General features: G+C 31.6%; 1 protein-coding gene across 1 annotated transcript in view; it reads right to left on the bottom strand.

Moving 5' to 3' along the window:
* Positions 1-1,415: 1,415 nt before the first annotated feature.
* LOC145753799 (uncharacterized) overlaps positions 1,416-18,955 on the bottom strand; it is a 72,071-nt gene continuing 54,531 nt past the window's right edge. The window contains exons 76-107 of the mRNA XM_082570246.1: positions 17,619-17,857; positions 17,036-17,119; positions 16,648-16,831; positions 15,878-16,037; positions 15,585-15,687; positions 14,927-15,133; positions 14,140-14,280; positions 13,871-14,057; positions 13,195-13,266; positions 12,376-12,553; positions 11,804-11,954; positions 11,290-11,451; positions 10,651-10,797; positions 10,163-10,302; positions 9,633-9,761; positions 8,959-9,160; positions 8,788-8,856; positions 8,206-8,383; positions 7,860-7,933; positions 7,364-7,472; positions 6,693-6,842; positions 6,115-6,340; positions 5,516-5,683; positions 4,977-5,106; positions 4,654-4,758; positions 4,332-4,431; positions 4,041-4,171; positions 3,643-3,892; positions 2,884-3,075; positions 2,455-2,516; positions 1,975-2,079; positions 1,416-1,907 (exon numbers count right to left, since the gene is read on the bottom strand). Coding sequence (XP_082426372.1) covers positions 1,836-1,907; positions 1,975-2,079; positions 2,455-2,516; positions 2,884-3,075; positions 3,643-3,892; positions 4,041-4,171; positions 4,332-4,431; positions 4,654-4,758; positions 4,977-5,106; positions 5,516-5,683; positions 6,115-6,340; positions 6,693-6,842; positions 7,364-7,472; positions 7,860-7,933; positions 8,206-8,383; positions 8,788-8,856; positions 8,959-9,160; positions 9,633-9,761; positions 10,163-10,302; positions 10,651-10,797; positions 11,290-11,451; positions 11,804-11,954; positions 12,376-12,553; positions 13,195-13,266; positions 13,871-14,057; positions 14,140-14,280; positions 14,927-15,133; positions 15,585-15,687; positions 15,878-16,037; positions 16,648-16,831; positions 17,036-17,119; positions 17,619-17,857 — 4,607 coding nt within the window. The 3' untranslated portion in view covers positions 1,416-1,835. The remainder of the gene's footprint in view (positions 1,908-1,974; positions 2,080-2,454; positions 2,517-2,883; positions 3,076-3,642; positions 3,893-4,040; positions 4,172-4,331; positions 4,432-4,653; positions 4,759-4,976; positions 5,107-5,515; positions 5,684-6,114; positions 6,341-6,692; positions 6,843-7,363; positions 7,473-7,859; positions 7,934-8,205; positions 8,384-8,787; positions 8,857-8,958; positions 9,161-9,632; positions 9,762-10,162; positions 10,303-10,650; positions 10,798-11,289; positions 11,452-11,803; positions 11,955-12,375; positions 12,554-13,194; positions 13,267-13,870; positions 14,058-14,139; positions 14,281-14,926; positions 15,134-15,584; positions 15,688-15,877; positions 16,038-16,647; positions 16,832-17,035; positions 17,120-17,618; positions 17,858-18,955) is intronic.

The raw sequence follows: 18,955 nt of genomic DNA, 5'->3' as shown, positions 1-18,955 counted from the left end.
CGCATAATAGGTGGAAAACAAATTTTACTTTTAGTCTAAACCTATTTGTTTAATCGCATTTACACTATCTGACTGTAAGTAGCTTTCTCTATCAATTTAACACGATGCATTAGGTTTACTTAACATTTCATTTGATGCATCGATAATTATTTTCATTTTTGCCCGGCCGTAAGTCGGTTCTAACCAAGGATCGTTTAAAACTTGGCTTTTACATAGTTTACTTGTTATTTTTAAAGGTGCCGACAGACGCTAGCCGTTACAAGGCTCAGTAAAAACAAAAGCAAGATGTATAAAGCTGAATTTCGCTTCTAGTGTTACCCTGCGTGTCAGGTATTTAGGAGTGCAACTTCGATTAATCTTCGGCAGCCTTGCTGAAAGTCGACTGGTCAGGTGCTTTGCGTTTCCGTAGGTTGGTTTACGGTTCAAACTCAGGCCCTAACCTTACAGCTTGCCCCTCAAAGTAATCCCTTACCCGAATTCACGGTAATTAATTCAGACTTGTATCGTTTTTTGTGGCGTTACTGTGTTTCTGTTATAGCTAATAACCTGGTGAAAATAGGAATTGAAATCATAGTTGACACGTTGTTTATTATTGGAATGCTTTGATTTTTTTAAACAGACCGGCCTCCTATACCCACCGAGCTTTATTTTTTGATGTATAACGAGTTAGCTTTTAAGGAGGCCTGATAACAAAATCGCAGGCCACATGGGCTTCTATGCTTGATCTTTGCTACATATGACGTCACAAGCGCTTTATTATTGATCAAATAAACCGGAATTTCGTGAGAGAGTTGAAATTTTGCGCGCGAATCAAGGTTAAAAGTTGAACGGCCTATGCATCTTTTGGCTTATTTTTCCCCCTTATAAAATGCCGCGTGGTTTGGGAACACCGCCTTTTATTATTAAATTGTCTCCTGTCTAATTTCAAGAAAGGCCTTAAACAAGTTATGGATTAATCTTGTTTGGATGCTTTGTCAAGTAATCGTCCATAAAAAAACGCCTGTTGCGACATGGCAGTTAATATTTAGATTTAGGAAGCCGCGTGTCTCGAACTAATATTCATTTAATGGATACCAGTTCAATGACATCATATATTTTAGTCTCCAAAACGGTCCGGAGAGGCTAAAACGCAGCTTGATACTTGTAATATCGTTATCTATAGCCTTCAATTGATCTAAGATTGACAAAACACAGACGTTCTTATTGCTTTATACAGAATAGCCTGGTTTAAATGTAAAATACCAAAGTGTTTTTTTAGGCTTTGTTTTTAAGGCAATTTTAGTTGAGGGTATGGTCTATTGAAAATAATCCTAAAAAGTTAATGAACATGGTACAGCTCCGGATGAACAGTAGAAGGGTAATCCTATTAGCGATACTGGGTAATAGGAAATGTAACCCACTATTCTCTGTTTATATTAATATAAAAACAATTTAATTAGAAGTCGGAATGTCAAAACAATATAAAAAAACAATTATTGAATTTTAAAATCAAGAAGTAATAATAAAAAAATTAATTCAAAAAAATATCTAAACTTAAATTATAAAAAATAATAAAAATAAAACAAAAAAAGCTATATAAACACTAAAACTACTAAAAAAAATATTAATTTTCAAACTTAAAAAATATATACGTGTGTGTGAATAGGTAAATTTATATTTAGAATAATACTGAAGAATTGGATTGTCATTTAAACACAGTGTAGAAGAATTAGGTAAAAAATGTAGGTAATATATAAATATATGGAATGAACTTTGGTAAAATTGTTTAAAAACACTTTAAAAAAAAAAATTTTTTTTTTTTTTTTTTATGGACAAAAAATCGGATAATTTTATTTTCACGCAGCTTCGTGATTTTCCTCGTCGCTAGTTTGGTCACCTAAGATAGACTGAAACAAACCAGCTTCAGTCTGCGTGAAAATAAAAATCAAGTAATAATCTTTTTTTTTTAAAACGTTAAAATTTAAAGTTTATTACCTCTGGTTCTTCCCTCGTTGAGTTTAAGTTACTAGTGCCCTCTGACGGTTCTTGTTCTGATAAAGCTTCGATACTGGGTGGGGCTATTGAGTCATTTTCTTCTTTCTTTATATTTTAACGATAACAGCGAACGTCGAACGCGTAAAAAATAAAAAAAAATAAAATAATAAAAACATAACTAAAACTAAAATAATAGCTAATAAAAAAACTAAACCAAAAAACGAAAGAAAAAAAGCGTTCGGTAAAGTAGCAGTAGTATTATTAAATAGTTTTTTAGATTTTTATACTGGGTTTTTGGTAACAGTTTATTTTTTGCACTAACTGCTTTTTATAACTACAGCGTATACCCTTTTTTATCGCACGTGCTTAAACATTTTTTTAATTTAATAAAATTATTTTAAATCAAACTTTAATCGCTTCATTAAATATATATATATCACTATTTTTATGAAAATTTATATATAACTGTTTCAAACGTACCATATGTTGAACGTCTCCGTTTGGTAGTTGTCTTTCTATGTTAGATTCTCCATGTAGAGGTTCTTAAAAATTAAACATTTTTTTTAATTCAGAGGCGGTCTGGAGAAGTAGTAAGAACACTTGGCTTTACTACATTAGGTCATGGGTTCGATTACCACTGCTTTCAAGCTGTAGCGCCCTTGAGTAAGACGCTAAAAATGGTATAAACTCCTGCTGAGCAAGTAATTAATCAGCAGCGTAACTATCGGGCAATTATAATAAATAATATCCAAAACTGCAAAAAGCAACTCGGGTTTGGGTAACAAATGTCCCCCCATGTTTAGGCTGTGAAGTCGACCCTCCCACATCGAGGATAAATAAATACCTAGGAACACTTAGTTATCATATGGGGTATACTTACCATAAGAATATTAAAGTAATTACATTTACCTTGTGGTAAAACGTTATTTTTCAAAGAGGACTTATCACTTGACAAAGATTTGAGACTATTAGAAACTTGGGATTCCAAGTTCGAATCTTGAGGTGGCGCCACCTTGGAATCAAACCCTTGGACCTCGGGATGAGTTTCTCTTCGATTTTTGCTGAATTGTTGGTTTGATATAATCGAATCACGATGGCCACCTATAAATGTCGATTCTAATTGATTAAGTCGTGTGACGTCACAATACCCTAATTTTACGACGTCACAATCACTTTATGTATGACGTCACAATAACAAAATTTTATGACACCACACTAACTAAATTCCACGACGTCACAATCACTTTATTTTATGACGTCACAAAAATAAAGTTTTAGACGTCATAATCACTTTATTTATAACGTCACAATAACAAAATCCTATGACGTCATAATCACCTAATTTCTAACGTCTCAAAAACTAAGTTTTATGACGTCACAGTCGTTTAATTTTAGGACGTCACAATACGTAAGTTTTATGACGTCACGATAACTAAATTTTATGACGTCACAATTACTTTGTTTATGACGTCACAATCACTTAATTTTATGACGTCACAATCACTTTATTTATGATGTCACAATCACTTTATTTATGACGTCACAATAACAAAATCATATGACGTCACAATTACTTTGTTTATGACATCACAACAACCAAGTTTTATGATGTCACAAATACTTTGTTTATGACGTCACAATCACTTCATTTTATGACGTTACAATTACCTGAAAGTGAGTGGCGAGCTGACGACATTCTGGTTCCGGACCTCGACATTAATTCGCTCACAGCTGGCGAGACACGTGACCAATCTTCCCGCCTTTTCTTCGCCAAGTAGGCACGTGACTTGTGCACGTCACGGTCGATCAGGTCGGGTCCCGATTGTAGTATGACGTCACAGTCAGTGACGTAAGGTGTGGGGTAGCTTGTGACGTCATCGACCGGTAAAGGGAAGTAGCAAACGAAGCATTGGCGAGACTGAAAAAAAATTAAAAAATTTCCACTTAAGGTCAAAGGTTGGATTCCCACTGCTTCTATTGTTAATATAGACTTTATTATTAGACATACGGTCCATGGTTCGATTCCCACTGCTTCCATTTTTTCTTAAAAATAAAAGTGAACTTACCATGTTCATGTAGACAGGGTATTTACAAGTTTTCACTTCAGTTGAATCATCCGAGATCAGACTTGGATAAAAATAAAGTTGGGGCAACATCGATAATATGACGTCATCGGCATCGGTTTTAGTGATGCAACCTAGAAAAAAATTTAAAAATAAAAAAAAAATTAATTTAATACTCACAAAAATTAAATTATTTTTTAGTACTTTTATCTTTTACATTATTGAAAACATTATGTAAATGCTTTTAAATAGAAAAAATAAATTTCTGCCTTTAACTAAATAAATAAATATTACCTTTTTCGTTATCCCATATCGCATTCTTGATGTAAATATCATCAATATAAATCCCTGCTTCTTGTTCTATTTCATTAGATACTGCGCAATTTATACGAACCTACAACAAAAATAAATTTGTAACAATATTTAAAAAAATTATTACTTGACTAATTTTTCGTTAATTTATTTATTACTAGTTTAATTTATTGTAATATATTAAATATTGTAATATGGTCACAACTTGCAATTAATATTTACCTGTGGTCATTTGCCTGCGCATCACAAACGGTAGTTTTTTTATTTTTAAGGCCAATAAATTGATATTAATATAATAAACCACCTGATCTAATGTGACGTCATGTAGAACAGCTTTTTCTTGACACAATGCAGTTAATAATGAACCAGGATTGACCATTCCACCAAGCCATATTGAATTCAAGTTACCCTATTAAATAAATAATAAATTGAATTAAAAAAAAAAAAAAAAAAAAATTAAAAATAACAATTAAAACTTCAAAAAAAAAATAAAATAAAGCATTTAATGAAGTATGGCAATGGTGGGGATCGAACCCGAAACCTTTTGACTCGTGATCCAAAGCCATAAACAATATATCACACTTCATTGTATATAATTGTAAAAAAACAATATTTTAAAAGAATTACCACTGGGGTCCTGCCATCTAGTGGTACCATTCCAGATTTCATCCACGATCGAAATTGTTGATATCTTTTAACGATGTCATCCAACCAAGTTAGTAATACATGTGTGTTGGGAAACTCATTTGGGTGTTGCCTACATATATAAACAAATTAAAAATAAAATTAAAATGTAAATTTTTTACTTAAAATGATATTTTTTGTGTTTTATTATCCTTGATGTGAAAAGATTGACTTCATATCCTAAACATAGAGTAACATTTGTTACCCTGACCCAATCTCAAATTGATTTTGGCAGTTTGGTTTATTTTAGAGTATAATTGCTCGATAATTAAGCTGATGATTAAGTGTTGGCTCAACAGAAGTTTATACCATTTATATCGGGGGGCGCAACATCATCAGAGCAGTCGGGATCGAACCCAGGACCTTATGTAGTGAAGCCAAGTGTTCTAACCACTACACTTTGCAATTAGATTTAGACAGTCAACAAAACATTATCACATTTTTTTAAAGTAAATATCTCATAATTCAAAAAAATTGTTTACCAAGATTTGGGAACTTCCTCATTAGAAAGTGCAATAGCAGTTGCTCTAAGTTCACTGCTTAGTTTGTAATCTGATTTGACAAACAAATGAGATCTTAGTAAGTGGAGTTGTTGTCTTACTTTACATATAGCTTGGTTAAACCACAAACATTCTTGCAAAAACACAAACCTAAATAAAAAAAAATTTAAAACATTTTTTTAAGGTTTTTTAACAACTAAAATTGAATATAGATTTTTTTTACTTAACAATAACGAAAACATCAGGTCCTGAGTTTGATTCCCACTGGTTTCATGCTTTAGCTCCCTTCAGTAATGTGGTAAAACATTTTAAACTTCTGCTAAGCCAAAAACATATGGCAGATTAATTGTCAGGAAATTAAAATCAATAATATCTTAAACTGCCAAAATCAACTCAAGACTGGGTCGGGGTATCTGATGTTACTCTATGTTTAGGTTATGAAGGCGACCTTCCCACACTAAGGATAAAAAGAAAGCCAATAATATCTAACTTCAATGATGATAAAAAAATTAAAACAAAAAAAAATAAAATAAATTTTGGACTACTATTAAATATAAAAATATTGGAATCAAAATATCTACCCAATCGATTCAGGCATGTGAACTAAATCTGGATTGCCTGAACTTAAAATCGAAGGTCGATGGTACGGAAAATCAAAGTTTTCAAATTTGTTACTACTGCTGCTCCCGAGTAAGGGTGGTAACCTCTCAGAGCACATGTCGAGGACACTCTGAAGTGATGTGACTGTTAGTGACACATTTCTGACATCACCAGTGTTTCCAGGAGACAGTAAACTGGATTCATATCCTAAGAAAAAATTTAATTAAAAACATTGTTTTTATTTTTTTATCCTCGATGTGGAAAGGCTGACTTCACAGTCTTAACATAAAGTAACATTAGTTATACCAGTCCAGTCCCAAGCTAACTTTAATAGTTTTTTTATTATTTATAATCGCCTTACAATATATCTGCAATTGGATTTGGCTTAGCAGGAGTATATGAAGTTTATAGGTCTTTCCTAAGGGCTCTACAGTTTGGAAGAAGTGAGAATTAAACCCTGGACCTCATGTAGTGACACAAAGAATTTTAACCACTTTATGATTTTGCTTTGACATGTAGTAAAATCAAAACATTTTTTTAAAAATTTACTCTTTATTACCCGGTTGTTGAACTGCGTTAAACAATTCCTGTAGTTCCGCAGAAAGAGTATCTCCCCGTTGTGCCACTGACCACTTGGTGGCACTGTTTGGTATATTTAAAGCAGAATCTAAATCACCTGGAAGATTTTCTTCCAACCAAGAAGGACAATCTATAACACAAATCGTTAAATTTAATTATTATTTTTTAATTAGTGACATTGTTTATTTTTAGTAACAACATGGTGTGGTAGTCAAAATAAATGCCTTTACTATAGGAGGTCCAGGGTTCGATCCCCAAGGCTTATATATCGTTGCGCCCACGACTAAGGTGCTTTAAATGTTATAAACTTTTGCAATGCTATAAAGCAATCAGCAAATTAAGTATTGAGCATTAACAATCTATAATTAGGTTTGGTGACCATGCCATAACATACTTAAAATCTTTGTATAAACATTATTACTTTTGGCATGTTTTAATTCAATAAATTGATTTTGTCATTTTTTCCCGTCGCATTGTTGTAATATTAATTGTATATCGTATTTAGTGACAAAAAAAAAAACTACTACAAGCAACCTAAAACTGGGTTAAGTAAATAAATGCTATTCTATGTTTGGGTCATAAAGTTGTCCTTCTTACACCAAGGACCCTTTATTTTGAATGCGTTAAATTAATATATATGTGTCATTATACCTGTGAAATTTACTTCATGTCCTGGTTTTGGAATATTCACGCCATTAACCTTCAACTCATTTTCATCTTGCTTTATCATAACTTCATCAAACAAATTTTCCATGTAAATCTATATAAAAATTTATAAATAATTCCGAATCATTTATAGTTACAAAAACAATAAGTGTATTAAATTTTAACAACATTGCATTTTAAATTATTTAATATGCTTTTTGGTTAGATTTTCAAGACTGGTCGCTTCTTAAAAAACCTTTCACTTTAGTACACGAGGTCCTGGGTTTAATTTTCACTGCTACAATGATATAGCACCCATAAACAAGGTTTAAAAACAGTACAACCTTCTCTAAAGCTAAATACTAATTAGCAGTTCTACTATCAAGTAAATATATTCAATAAAATCTTGAATTGTTAAAGTCAACCTAAGACTTGACGGGGTAACAAATGTTACACTGTTTAAACAGTAAAGTTGTGAGTAAGATATTAACATAAGTAATACCTTGTCTATTTCCGCAGTAATTATATCTCCATAAATGTTTTTAATCATCGGAATAACATCATTAGGTTTAATATCTGTAACCATAACACTATTAATCAATATATAATTTGGGTTTAAAATTATCGTCTAATCCCACAAAAATATTTATAAATTAATTCATATGATATTAAATTTTTAAAACCAATTGGCAGATACTTACTCTGGCAAATATAATTAATAGTATACCAAATTGCCAAAGTCAACTCAAGATTAAGTCGGGGTAACTAATGTGACTCTATATTTAGGCTGTAAAGTTGACCTTTTCTTAAAAAAAAAAAAAAAATAATAAAAAAAATTACAAACTAACCCCCTAGAGCACATGAAAGGGCCTGATCAAGGGTAAAAGATAGCAGACAATAAGTTTTACTATTTCCCTCCCAACCAAACCGTTGTCTTGCTAATAATATAGCATGACAAACACATATCTTATATAATAAACTCTTGTTTCTACTTTCACTTAATTTGGATTTGATTTCTGGTGTAATCTAAATGTATAGAAAAAATATATTTTAATCAACACAATGTAAATATGTCTGTAACAAATAATATTTGTATTTTTAAATAATTTTTGTAATGTGTATAAAAAAAGTGTATAAATCTAACATTTAAAATATTTATATTTTCTTAATTATTTATCCTCAAAATGGAAACTGTAAGAGGTTCAGATAAAGGGTTAACCTAAAGGGTTTTGAATGGATTTGGTTAAAATAATTTAAAAATGGGTTTAAATGTAAGAGGTTAATTATGGGTTTAACTGAAGGTATTCAAATGTAATGGGTTAGATAAAGGGGTTAAATGAACGGGGTTTTAGAAGAAAAACTGATATTGGGCACATTTTTTTGCACTAAAAAGTATTTAAACATCAAACAAAATTAATATTATCACTTACTAATGAGATAGTTGAAACAAGTGACGATTTTAAAAAAGAGTTTTGAACATCATTTTTAGCTGGATTAGCCTGCAATAAAAAAATTTAAATAATAAAAAAAATATCAAAAACAAGTTTTGGTTAGATTTTAAAATACAAATTAAAAAAAAAAATTTTTAAAGTAACTTTTACATGTGTAGCTAACTGCAGCAAAGTATCCCATGATATTTTGTACAAATACTGAGTTAACAAAGAAGGCAAAGCACAGTTGGGTTTAGACGTTAACCACACTTGAAAATGACCACCGGAGGCGATATTGTTTGTGTTTGAGGCTTCACTTTGCCGACTTATATTCCCGACACGTGCCAACTGAAATTGTAAGTCCTCAAAAAATCTGGGATATAAAAATACTATCAGAAAGAATCGAACCCAGGTCCTCTTGTAGTGAACCAAAGTGTTCTTACAATAGTAACTAATATTAAACAAAATCAAGTGGTTTTACAACATTGAGGCAGTAGGAATCGAACCCAAGACCTTTTGTAGCACAATGTTTGTAACTAAAATATGGTGCCCAACATAGGGCTATATATACATCATGGAGGCAGTGGAAAACAAACCCAAGACCTCAAGTAGTACAATGTCTGTAACTTACAAATAGTGTCTAAGTTGAATGGCTACAACATGAAAGCAGTAAGAATCGAACCCAGGTCCCCATGTTGTACAATAATTGTAACTAAAATATAGCACTTTACATAAGGCTATACAACATAAAATCAGTAGGAATCGAACCAAGGACCTTATGTAGTGAAGCCAAATGATCTTCTTAACAATACGCTAAGCATATAGTCAATTATATAAGCACTTACTTATCAGGAGCCAGATGTAAACTGTTAATTAGAGCCCATCCATCCTGAGATTGTGCTTGTGTAATACATCTAGTTGCTTCTTGTTGGTATCCATCTCCTAATACAACTGACTCCACACTTACCCGCATTCTGAAAAAAAATATAAATTATAGAATAACAAATTTGTTTAAAATTTTTTTATTTTTAATAGAGGGAGGCCAACTTCACAGCCTAAGGTAGAGTAATATTTGTTACCTTGACCCAGTCTCGAATTGACTGTGGTAGTTTGGCATATTATTGAATATAATTGGATGATAGTTAATTCGCCAACTAAGTTTTGTTTAGCAGGAGTTAACAAGTTTATATCACCTTACTGTAGGGCACTACAGCATAGAAGCACTGGGGATTAAACCAAGAGCCTCCTATAGCGAAGCCAAATGTATCCCCTACACCAAGCTACCTTTATCAAATGTTTTATAATAAATACAGCAAAACAGTAGAACTGCCAATTGGGTTAAAGCAAATAAGTCAGGTATGTTTTTTGTATTTACTTTTCTGCTAGTAGTTTAATAGCATCACTTGGTTGCATTGTTAGGTTGTCATCTTCTGGTAGTAAAACCAATATGGCCAAAGTGTTGCTGACATCTTTGAAAAAAGTTTCACTGTCTATCATAGTAGAAGAAGTAATGACCTAAAATTAATACATTTATGATGAAAAAATTTTCTATAACACAATTTTAAATTTAGAAATAATTTATAACATTAAAAAATGACACAGTGGTGTAGTGGCAAAACACTTGGCTTTACAGCAGGAGGTCAATGGTTCGATTCCCACTGCTTCTATGTTAGCACTCTGGAGTAAGCTGCTATCCAAATCATGCTGTTTTCAAAACAATATGCAAAACTGCCAAATACAACTTAAAACTGGGTCAGGATTACGAATGTTACTTTTAGTTTAGGACGTGCAGTTGGCCATTAAAAATAAATTTATACAAAAAAATTAAAATACTTTTTAAAATATATCATTTTTATTATCTACCTCATTCAATGGTGTATTTTTTACATGTTCATTTACATAAGTTGACAAAGCTGGTTCAATTCTGTCTGGTCTCAAAGTTTTAGTTATTAAGAGTTTCTGAAATTCTGTCAAGTTTTCGGTTTCGCCAGAAAGCGGAAAAGAATCTTTCTGCAATTTTAAATATTAAAATTCAAAAAAAAATTGTTTTTTAAATTGTTTTAAAAATTTATTTAAATATAATAACAATTAAACATTGCTTTTAGGTCAACAGATAATAAAAAGAGATTAAAAATTAACCGAAACCAAATTTTTTTCAAAAGTGCTATGTAGTGGTTAGAACACTTTGTTTTTCTACATGAGGTCCTGGGTTTAATTCCCAATGCTTTCAAGTCATAGCGCCTTTGTAAAGTGTGCTATAAATAAGAAATTCTTTGCTGATGCAAAAACAATCAGTAGATTAGATATCAGGCAATTTTAAACATAAAATTTCAAGCTGCAAAAGTCAACTTGAGACTGGGTAAAGGTAAAATATGCTACACAATATTTAGGCTCTGAAATCAGCCTTTCACATAAAAAATCAATACAAAAAAAAAATGTTTTACTAGAAAATAAATTAAAATAAAATACAAGTCTTTAAAACAATAAAAAAATCAACCCTACCTCTGGTTGAGACTTATCAAACCACTCCTTCCAATCATCCCTATCTTCAGCTACCCTTACACAAAAACCTTCCAAAGTAGTTGGTAATACTGAATAAGCTAACAAATCCTCCCATCTATCTGCAGGTAACCACTCCGGCACTGGAGCCTCACAATCAAAATCCTGAAAAAATTAAATTTTATTTTTAAATAAGATTTGTTTTTATTTATTTATCCTAACTTCGGTCACAACCAAAATATAGAGTCGCGTTTGTTGCCCCAACCCAGTCTAAAGTTGCCTTTGGCAAATTAAGATGTTATAGATTATAATTGCCTTGTAATTATGCTGCTGATTAAGTGTTGGCTTAGCAGGAGTTCATACCGTTTATAGCGCCTTACTCAAGGGCGCTACAGCATGAGCTCAATGGGGATTGAACCGAGGACCTCATGTAGAGAAACCAAATGTTTTAATCACTGCACCCTGTTACTGTTTACGGCCACTAAAAATTATCTAAAAAGAAAAACAATTTTTTTACTTGTAAAGTAATCTTTAAACTTTTTCCAAATCCAGGGTTGCCGTGAATAAGTAAAGTTGATTCCTCTTCAGTAAAGCTAGGCTCATTTGACTCAAGCTCAACGTTTAATAATGACAACACTGTAACATGTAATCTGTGTTCTGGATACACACTGTAACAAAAATTGTATAATATTAAAGAACAAAAGTTTAATAAAAATATGTTATTTTTTTATTATAATTATTTATCCTCAATGTGGGAGGTTGACTTCACGACCTAAACATAAAGTAACATTTGTTACCCAAACCCAGTCTTAAGTTGACTTTGGCAGTTTGGAATATTTTTTTATATATTTTTATTCTTGATGTGAGAACGCCAACCTAACAACTTAAACAGAGAATACTTTTTTATTTTCCCGATCAAGTCCTAAATTCGGATATTTTTGATCTATTGCCTGCTGATTAGTTTTGGGGTAGCAAAAAATAGCACCTTTTTTGACCAGTCTTGAGGGCGCTGGGACAGGAAAGAAGTAGGAATTAAACTCAGGATCTTATGTAGTAAAGTCAAGGTTTTGATTTAAATAAAATACTTGCCTGATGTAAATAGCAGAGAAAATTCTTTTAGTTAAAGTGTCGATAATTTCTTTAACTTTGTTTGAATCAAAACTATCGTAAATTACGCCCTCTGATGGAACTTCTGGTACCTCCGGAACAATCACATGATTTCCCATTGTGACATCATCACTGTCATCATTGTCCGCCGTGATTGGTTCTAATAAAAAATTAAAAGACAATTTTTTAAATTTTAAATTACACCCTTCCAAAGGTAAAATAAAACAACCAAAATCCTAACAAAAATGAAATTCCCCCAAAAATCCCCCCCAAAAAAAATTAAAACCATCAAAAATAATATAAAACCCACAAAACTTAAATCCCAAAAGTAAAATTAAAACCACCAAAAATAGAATTAAAATCCTAACAAAACTAATTTAAAACCTCCAATGTTGATTAAAAATTTAAATTCACATAGTATTAATATTTTTTATATTTAAAGTAAAACAAAATATATATATATTTTTTTGTAAATATCTTTATCCTCGATGTGGGAAAGTCGAATGCGCGACTTAAACATAGAGTAACATAAGTTACTCCGACCCAGTCTCGAGTTGCCTGTGGCAGTTTGGGATATTATAGATAATAATTACCCGGTAATTAGGCTGCTGATTAAGTACTGGCTCAGCAGGAGCTCATACCATTTATAGCGTCCTACTCGAGGGCACTACAGCATGAGATCAGTGGGAATTGAACCCACAACCTCATGTGTGGTGTAGCATGTGTTCTTACCACTACACCACACTGCCGGTTTAAACATCAAAACAAATTTTACTCAAATTTTAAATAGTTTAAACTAACCTGATTTAGCTTTATCACTTGAATCTGTATCAAAGGATTCAGCTGCATATTCAGTTTCATTTGCTTCCGTAACTTTATATAAAAATTTTAATTTATTTAGTTCTATTTTATTAGTTAAATCAACTCCAAGAAAATATTTGCCCATAAAAATTTACCCACACAACATTTTTTTTTATTATGCAGGGCTATAAATTAGGCAGACCTATATATATCAAACACTGAGCTCTTGCCAAACCACCTTAAGGTCGTTGGTTCAATCCTCACTGCTCTCATGCTGTAATAAGTAAGGTGCTATAAACTGTATAAACTCCTGCTGAGCCAGCACTTAATCAGCAGTATAATTATCGAGCAATTATAATCTATAATATCCCAAACTGCCACAGGCAACTCGAGACTGGGTCGGAGTAACAGTTGTTACTCTATGTTTAAGTCGCGCATTCGACTTTCCCACATCGAGAATAAAAATATATACAAAAAAAAAGCTACATTATATATAGATAGTGATTATCAAGTTGGTATAAAGTATTTAAATATATATATTTTAAAAAATCATAAAAGCAAAATAAAATTAAGCAAGTACTGTAAAAACAATAAGTTAATTAAAGAACCGTAAAGTTCACATGATTTCAAAATATAAAAATTTTTTCAAAAAAAACAAATACATAAAAAAACTTACTTTCGCTTCTTATGCTTCTTTTAGCGCTTCCTAATCTCAGACTTTGCTTCCTTTTCATGTTTGCAACATCCGGAAGCTGTTCTTCCTCTGTGAGAAGATCGACTAATGTAAATTCTTGATCCTCCTCCACGTTGTAGTCGCTTCCAACGGAAGAGTCAAACAAGTGGAGAAAGAAGGGTAGAGGGAGCTAAAAAATTTCAAAAAAAAAAAAATTTGTATATACTTTAAAAATGCCAAAAAATATTTATTTGTTTTTTACATTTTTTTACCTGATAATGTATATTAAGTGCTGGTATAGCTCTACATACTGAATACAGCATAGCAGCTCTTTGTGCAATAGGATATAGTTCTTCAGCTAAGTTTGTTAAACTTTTTAATAATTCTTCTGCTACTTCTAGTTTAGCAGAAACCTAAGAATATTAAATGTTAATAAATGTTTTTATTATTTATATATCCTTTATGTGAGACTGTTAACTTTACGACCTAAACATAGAGTAACATCTGTTACCCTGACCCAGTCTCGAGTTGCCTGTGGCAGTTTAGGATATTATAGATTGTAATTGCCCGATAATTATGCTGCTGATTAAGTGCTGGCTCAGCAGGAATTCGTACCGTTTCTAGTGCCTTACTCAAGGCACTACAGCATGAGCTCAGTGGGGATTAAACCCACGCCTCATGTGTGGTGTAGCAAGTATTCTTACCACTACACCATGCTGCCGGTTTAGATTGTAAGTGCCCGATAATTAAGCTGCAGATTGTTTTTAGTTTTGCAAGAGTTAATAAAAATTATATTGCCTAACTTAAAGATAGTACAGAACGAAAGCAGTGAGAATCAAACCCAAGACTTTTTATAGTAAAGTCATAAAAGTGTTCTAACTACTACATTTTGCTGACAGTTAATTATTTCAATAAACACAATTTTAAATGATTTTGGTATAAAAACATCAATTAATAATAAATTTATATTACATATTTGAGGTAAAAGTTATGTTTAACTAAACCTATATTTACTAAAACAATTTTATTAGCAATTAAAAAAACAAATTTTTTTCGTACCTGTCTTTTTAGATCTACTACACTTGACAAAAATTTTGTCGAATTTTCGATGGCTTTTGGGTTTTCGCCTGTGACCAATTTCTCTCCTAATACAGCATCCAATTGCGCCAACGTGTGGCGGTGCTGTCGCACAACTCTTGCCACTTGCCGGCGCTCACGGTATATATTTGGACGAACTCTTTGTAAGGCTCTGATTAAAAGATCCTCCTACAAAATATAATTCAATAAAAAGATTGTTTAAAAATTAGTTTTTTTTAATTGACAAAAAAATTAGTTTTTTTTTAATTTTAATTGACTAAATTGCACATATAATATTAGATTTTAGTGCTCTGTAAAAAAAACTTTTATAAACTTAAAACAAGTCATTTAAACAAGTCATAGCAGCCTTATGGTCGCAACTCTCAACTAATATTTGCATACAATATTTTATCCACACCAACTTCTTAAGTCTATAAATTGGTCATATATAAATATATATTAATTCCGCTAAGCTACATCGTATATAGTTTTTTTATTTTATGTATTTTTATATCTTAATTTGGAGACTTGAACCCGGGACCTTATGCAACCCAGTGTTCTGATTACCACACCATAAACTCTGACCAAAATATTAAGGTTTATTTTTTGAACATATGTAAATAAAAAAGGTGTACTATACCTGTAATGTTTCAATGCTTGGCACATAACTTATAAGCTGGGTTGCAGCTAATATATCTGGATGAAATTTACAAGCTGTAGTTTGGGTAGTAGTAAGATACAACCTATAGATATAAAAAACATAAATTTAAAAAAAAAGTAGGGAGTATTACAGGGTATGAACTCTTGCCTAGAACCAATATATGAGGTCCTTGGTTCAATTCCTACTGCTCTCTTTACTAATTTTTTTAAATAAGCTTTTATAATTTATTAAATTAGTTACCCTTTAATTTTTAATAATTATTTAAGACTTACTGGAATGATTCCGGACACAAAAGTCTTCTTCCAAGAAACCTAACAGTTTTTGATTCATCAGATTGCTCTGTTCTGCCGCCAGTGGTATTACTATGGTGAATAAGTGGCCTCACGAGGGCACCAGCTTGGTGCTCACAGTCCATCAGCATCAGGGTATGACCTGTTTGTTTATGAAATGTATTTTAAATTTTTACCGGCAGTGTGGTGTAGTGGTAAGAACACTTGTTACACCACACATGAGGTCGTGGGTTCAATCCCCACTGATCTTATGCTGTAGCGCCCTTGAGTAGGGCGCTATAAACTCCTGCTGAGCCAGCACTTAATCAGCAGAATAATTATCGGGCAATTATAATCTATAATATCCCAAACTGCCAATGACAACTCAAGACTGAGTCGGAGTAACTGATGTTACTCTATGTTTAAGTCGCGCATTCGACATTCCCACATCGAGGATAAAAATATATACAAAAAAAGATACATGAAAATTGTGTTAGTTAAACTAGAAATAAAGTATTTTACTCATATTTATTTATCCTAAATGTAAAAAGGTCGACTTCACAACCAAAAAAAAAAACAAAAAAAAAAACAGTGTAAACTTTTGCTGACCCAAAATCAATCACACGGTTATCCAGAAATTATTATTAAATTTCTAAACTGCCAAAATTATTAAATCAAACCTGGGTCAGGTAACAATAGCTACACTTACAACAGTTTTTCAAAAAAAAAAAAAAAAAAAAAAATTTAAAGTTGATAAATAAACTTTTTCATACCTCCTAGAACAGATCTTTCAATAGAAGTAACATGCGATGTCTCTGTCCTAAGCCCAAGGTTAACTGGGGTAATATTTCTATTACTTCTAAGATGTACAGCACACCAATCTGCACCAGATAAATAAGGATCTAGAAGTAAAGGAGGCCTCTGCCAAGATGATAACATAACTGCGGCATTTTGAAGCTAAAAGTAAAATTTAAAAAGATTAAACAACATTATAGGTACATATAATTTAAAAACAGTTTTATAAAGCTATAAAAAACAATTTAGTGTGAAAAAAATTTTTTTTTAAAATTTTTATAGAAGTATTTCTTTAGCTGAACCAACAATATTAAAATTTTAAGAATTTATTAGGGTTTTTTTTACAGCCTATGTTTTCTACCTTACCTGATGATGTGAAAAGTCTTTAGTAAGCCACTCTTGTAAAGTATCTTCACCCACTAATAACTTCAACAATGAACCCATAAAAACCTAATTAAAAATTTAAAAACAACCTATTTACTTTAAAGGCCTATAAATACGACAAATGCATAAATATATCATTGAATAAGCTTCACTATATATAGATTTTTTTATTACTAATTTTTTTTAAATTTAGTGTTATATTATGATAAACAAACGATAAGAAAGTGTGTGTAAAAGATAGGACTGTGTTGTCCTTAAGTTATATCGACATTAGGCCATAACTAAATAATACTTTTTTTTAAATATCTAAAACAGAATATGTAAATAAAGTTCTAGGTTTGATTCTCACTGCTGCCATGCTGTAGCGCTCTTGAGTAAGGCACTATAAACGGCAAACTCCTGCTAAGCCAATACTTAATCAGTAGGCAAATATAATTTATAATACCCGAAACTAAAAAAATTCACTTAAAACTAGGTGGGGTAACAAATGTTACCTTATGTTTGGGTCATGAAATTGACTTTCCTACATCGAGGGTAAATAAATAAAAACAACCTTTTTTCTAACCTGATATTCATCATTAGTAATAAACGGCAAAGTGAGCAAAGTATAAGGATGAAAATTAACGCCTTGCGAAAATTTACTCTCTGTCGTTTCCACTTCAGGGGGTTTTATTTCTTCCGATGATGTCATATTCTCCCCATCATTGGTAGCCTCATCAGTGATGATGTCTTGAGATTCTTCTTTTTCTTCCTCTTCATCAGTTTCCTCCGCAACGGGAGGTAATTGTTTTGATATTTGATCATCTAAACAATTTGTTAAAAGTATTATATCGTTATTACTTTTAAAATGGTTTTTGTAATAAGACCATCTAGTAAAATGGTTAAAAAATATGTCCACCCGGTAAGTGGTTTGTGGCAAGATGACCATCTAGTAAAAAAGTATTTGGTAATATGACCATTCTGTAAAATGGTTTTAGATAATATGACCATCTAGTAAAATGGTTAGGAAATATGTCCACCCGGTGAGTGGTATGTGCCAAGATGACCATCTAGTAAAATGGTATTTAGTAATATGACCAACCAGAAAAATGATTTTAGGCCATATGACCATCCAGAAAAATGGTTTTAGGTGATATGACCATCCAGAAAAATAATTTTAGGTAATATGACCATCTGGTAAAATGGTTTTTGGTAATGTGACCATTCCAAAAAATGGTTTTAGGTATGATGACCATCAAATTAAATGGTTTAGGTAATATAACCATCTAGTAAAATAGTTTTTGGTAATATGACCATCCCATAAAATGGTTTTAGGTATAATGACCATCAAATTAAATGGTTTTAGGTAATATGACCATCTGGTAAAATGGTTTAAGATAATTTGGCCATCAAGTAAAATAGTCTTAGGTAAAATGACCATCCAGAAAAATGGTTTTAGACCATAAGACCATCCAGAAAAATGGTTTTAGGCAATGTGAGCATCCAGTAAAATGATTTTAGGTAATATGACCATCTGGTAAAATGGTTTTAGGTAATATGACCATCCAGAAAAATGATTTTAGGTAATATGACCATCTGGTAAAATGGTTTTTGGTAATATGACCATCCAGAAAAATGATTTTAGGTAATATGACCATCAAGTAAAATGGTTTTTGGTAATATGACCATCCAGAAAAATGATTTTAGGTAATATGACCATCTGGTAAAATGGTTTTTGGTAATGTGACCATCCAGAAAAATGGTTTTAGGCAATATGACTATCAAGTAAAATGGTTTTTGGTAATATGACCATCTGGTAAAATGGTTTAAAATAATTTGACCATCAAGTAAAATGGTCTTAGGTAAAATGACCATCCAGAAAAATGGTTTTCGACCATAAGACCATCCAGAAAAATGGTTTTA

The sequence above is a fragment of the Corella eumyota genome, chromosome 5 (assembly GCF_963082875.1).
Source record: "Corella eumyota chromosome 5, kaCorEumy4.1, whole genome shotgun sequence".
In the NCBI taxonomy this organism is placed as follows: Eukaryota; Metazoa; Chordata; class Ascidiacea; order Phlebobranchia; family Corellidae; genus Corella; species Corella eumyota.
The sequence above is the reverse complement of the archived record's forward strand: the minus strand, read 5'-3'. Positions and strand labels throughout refer to the sequence as shown.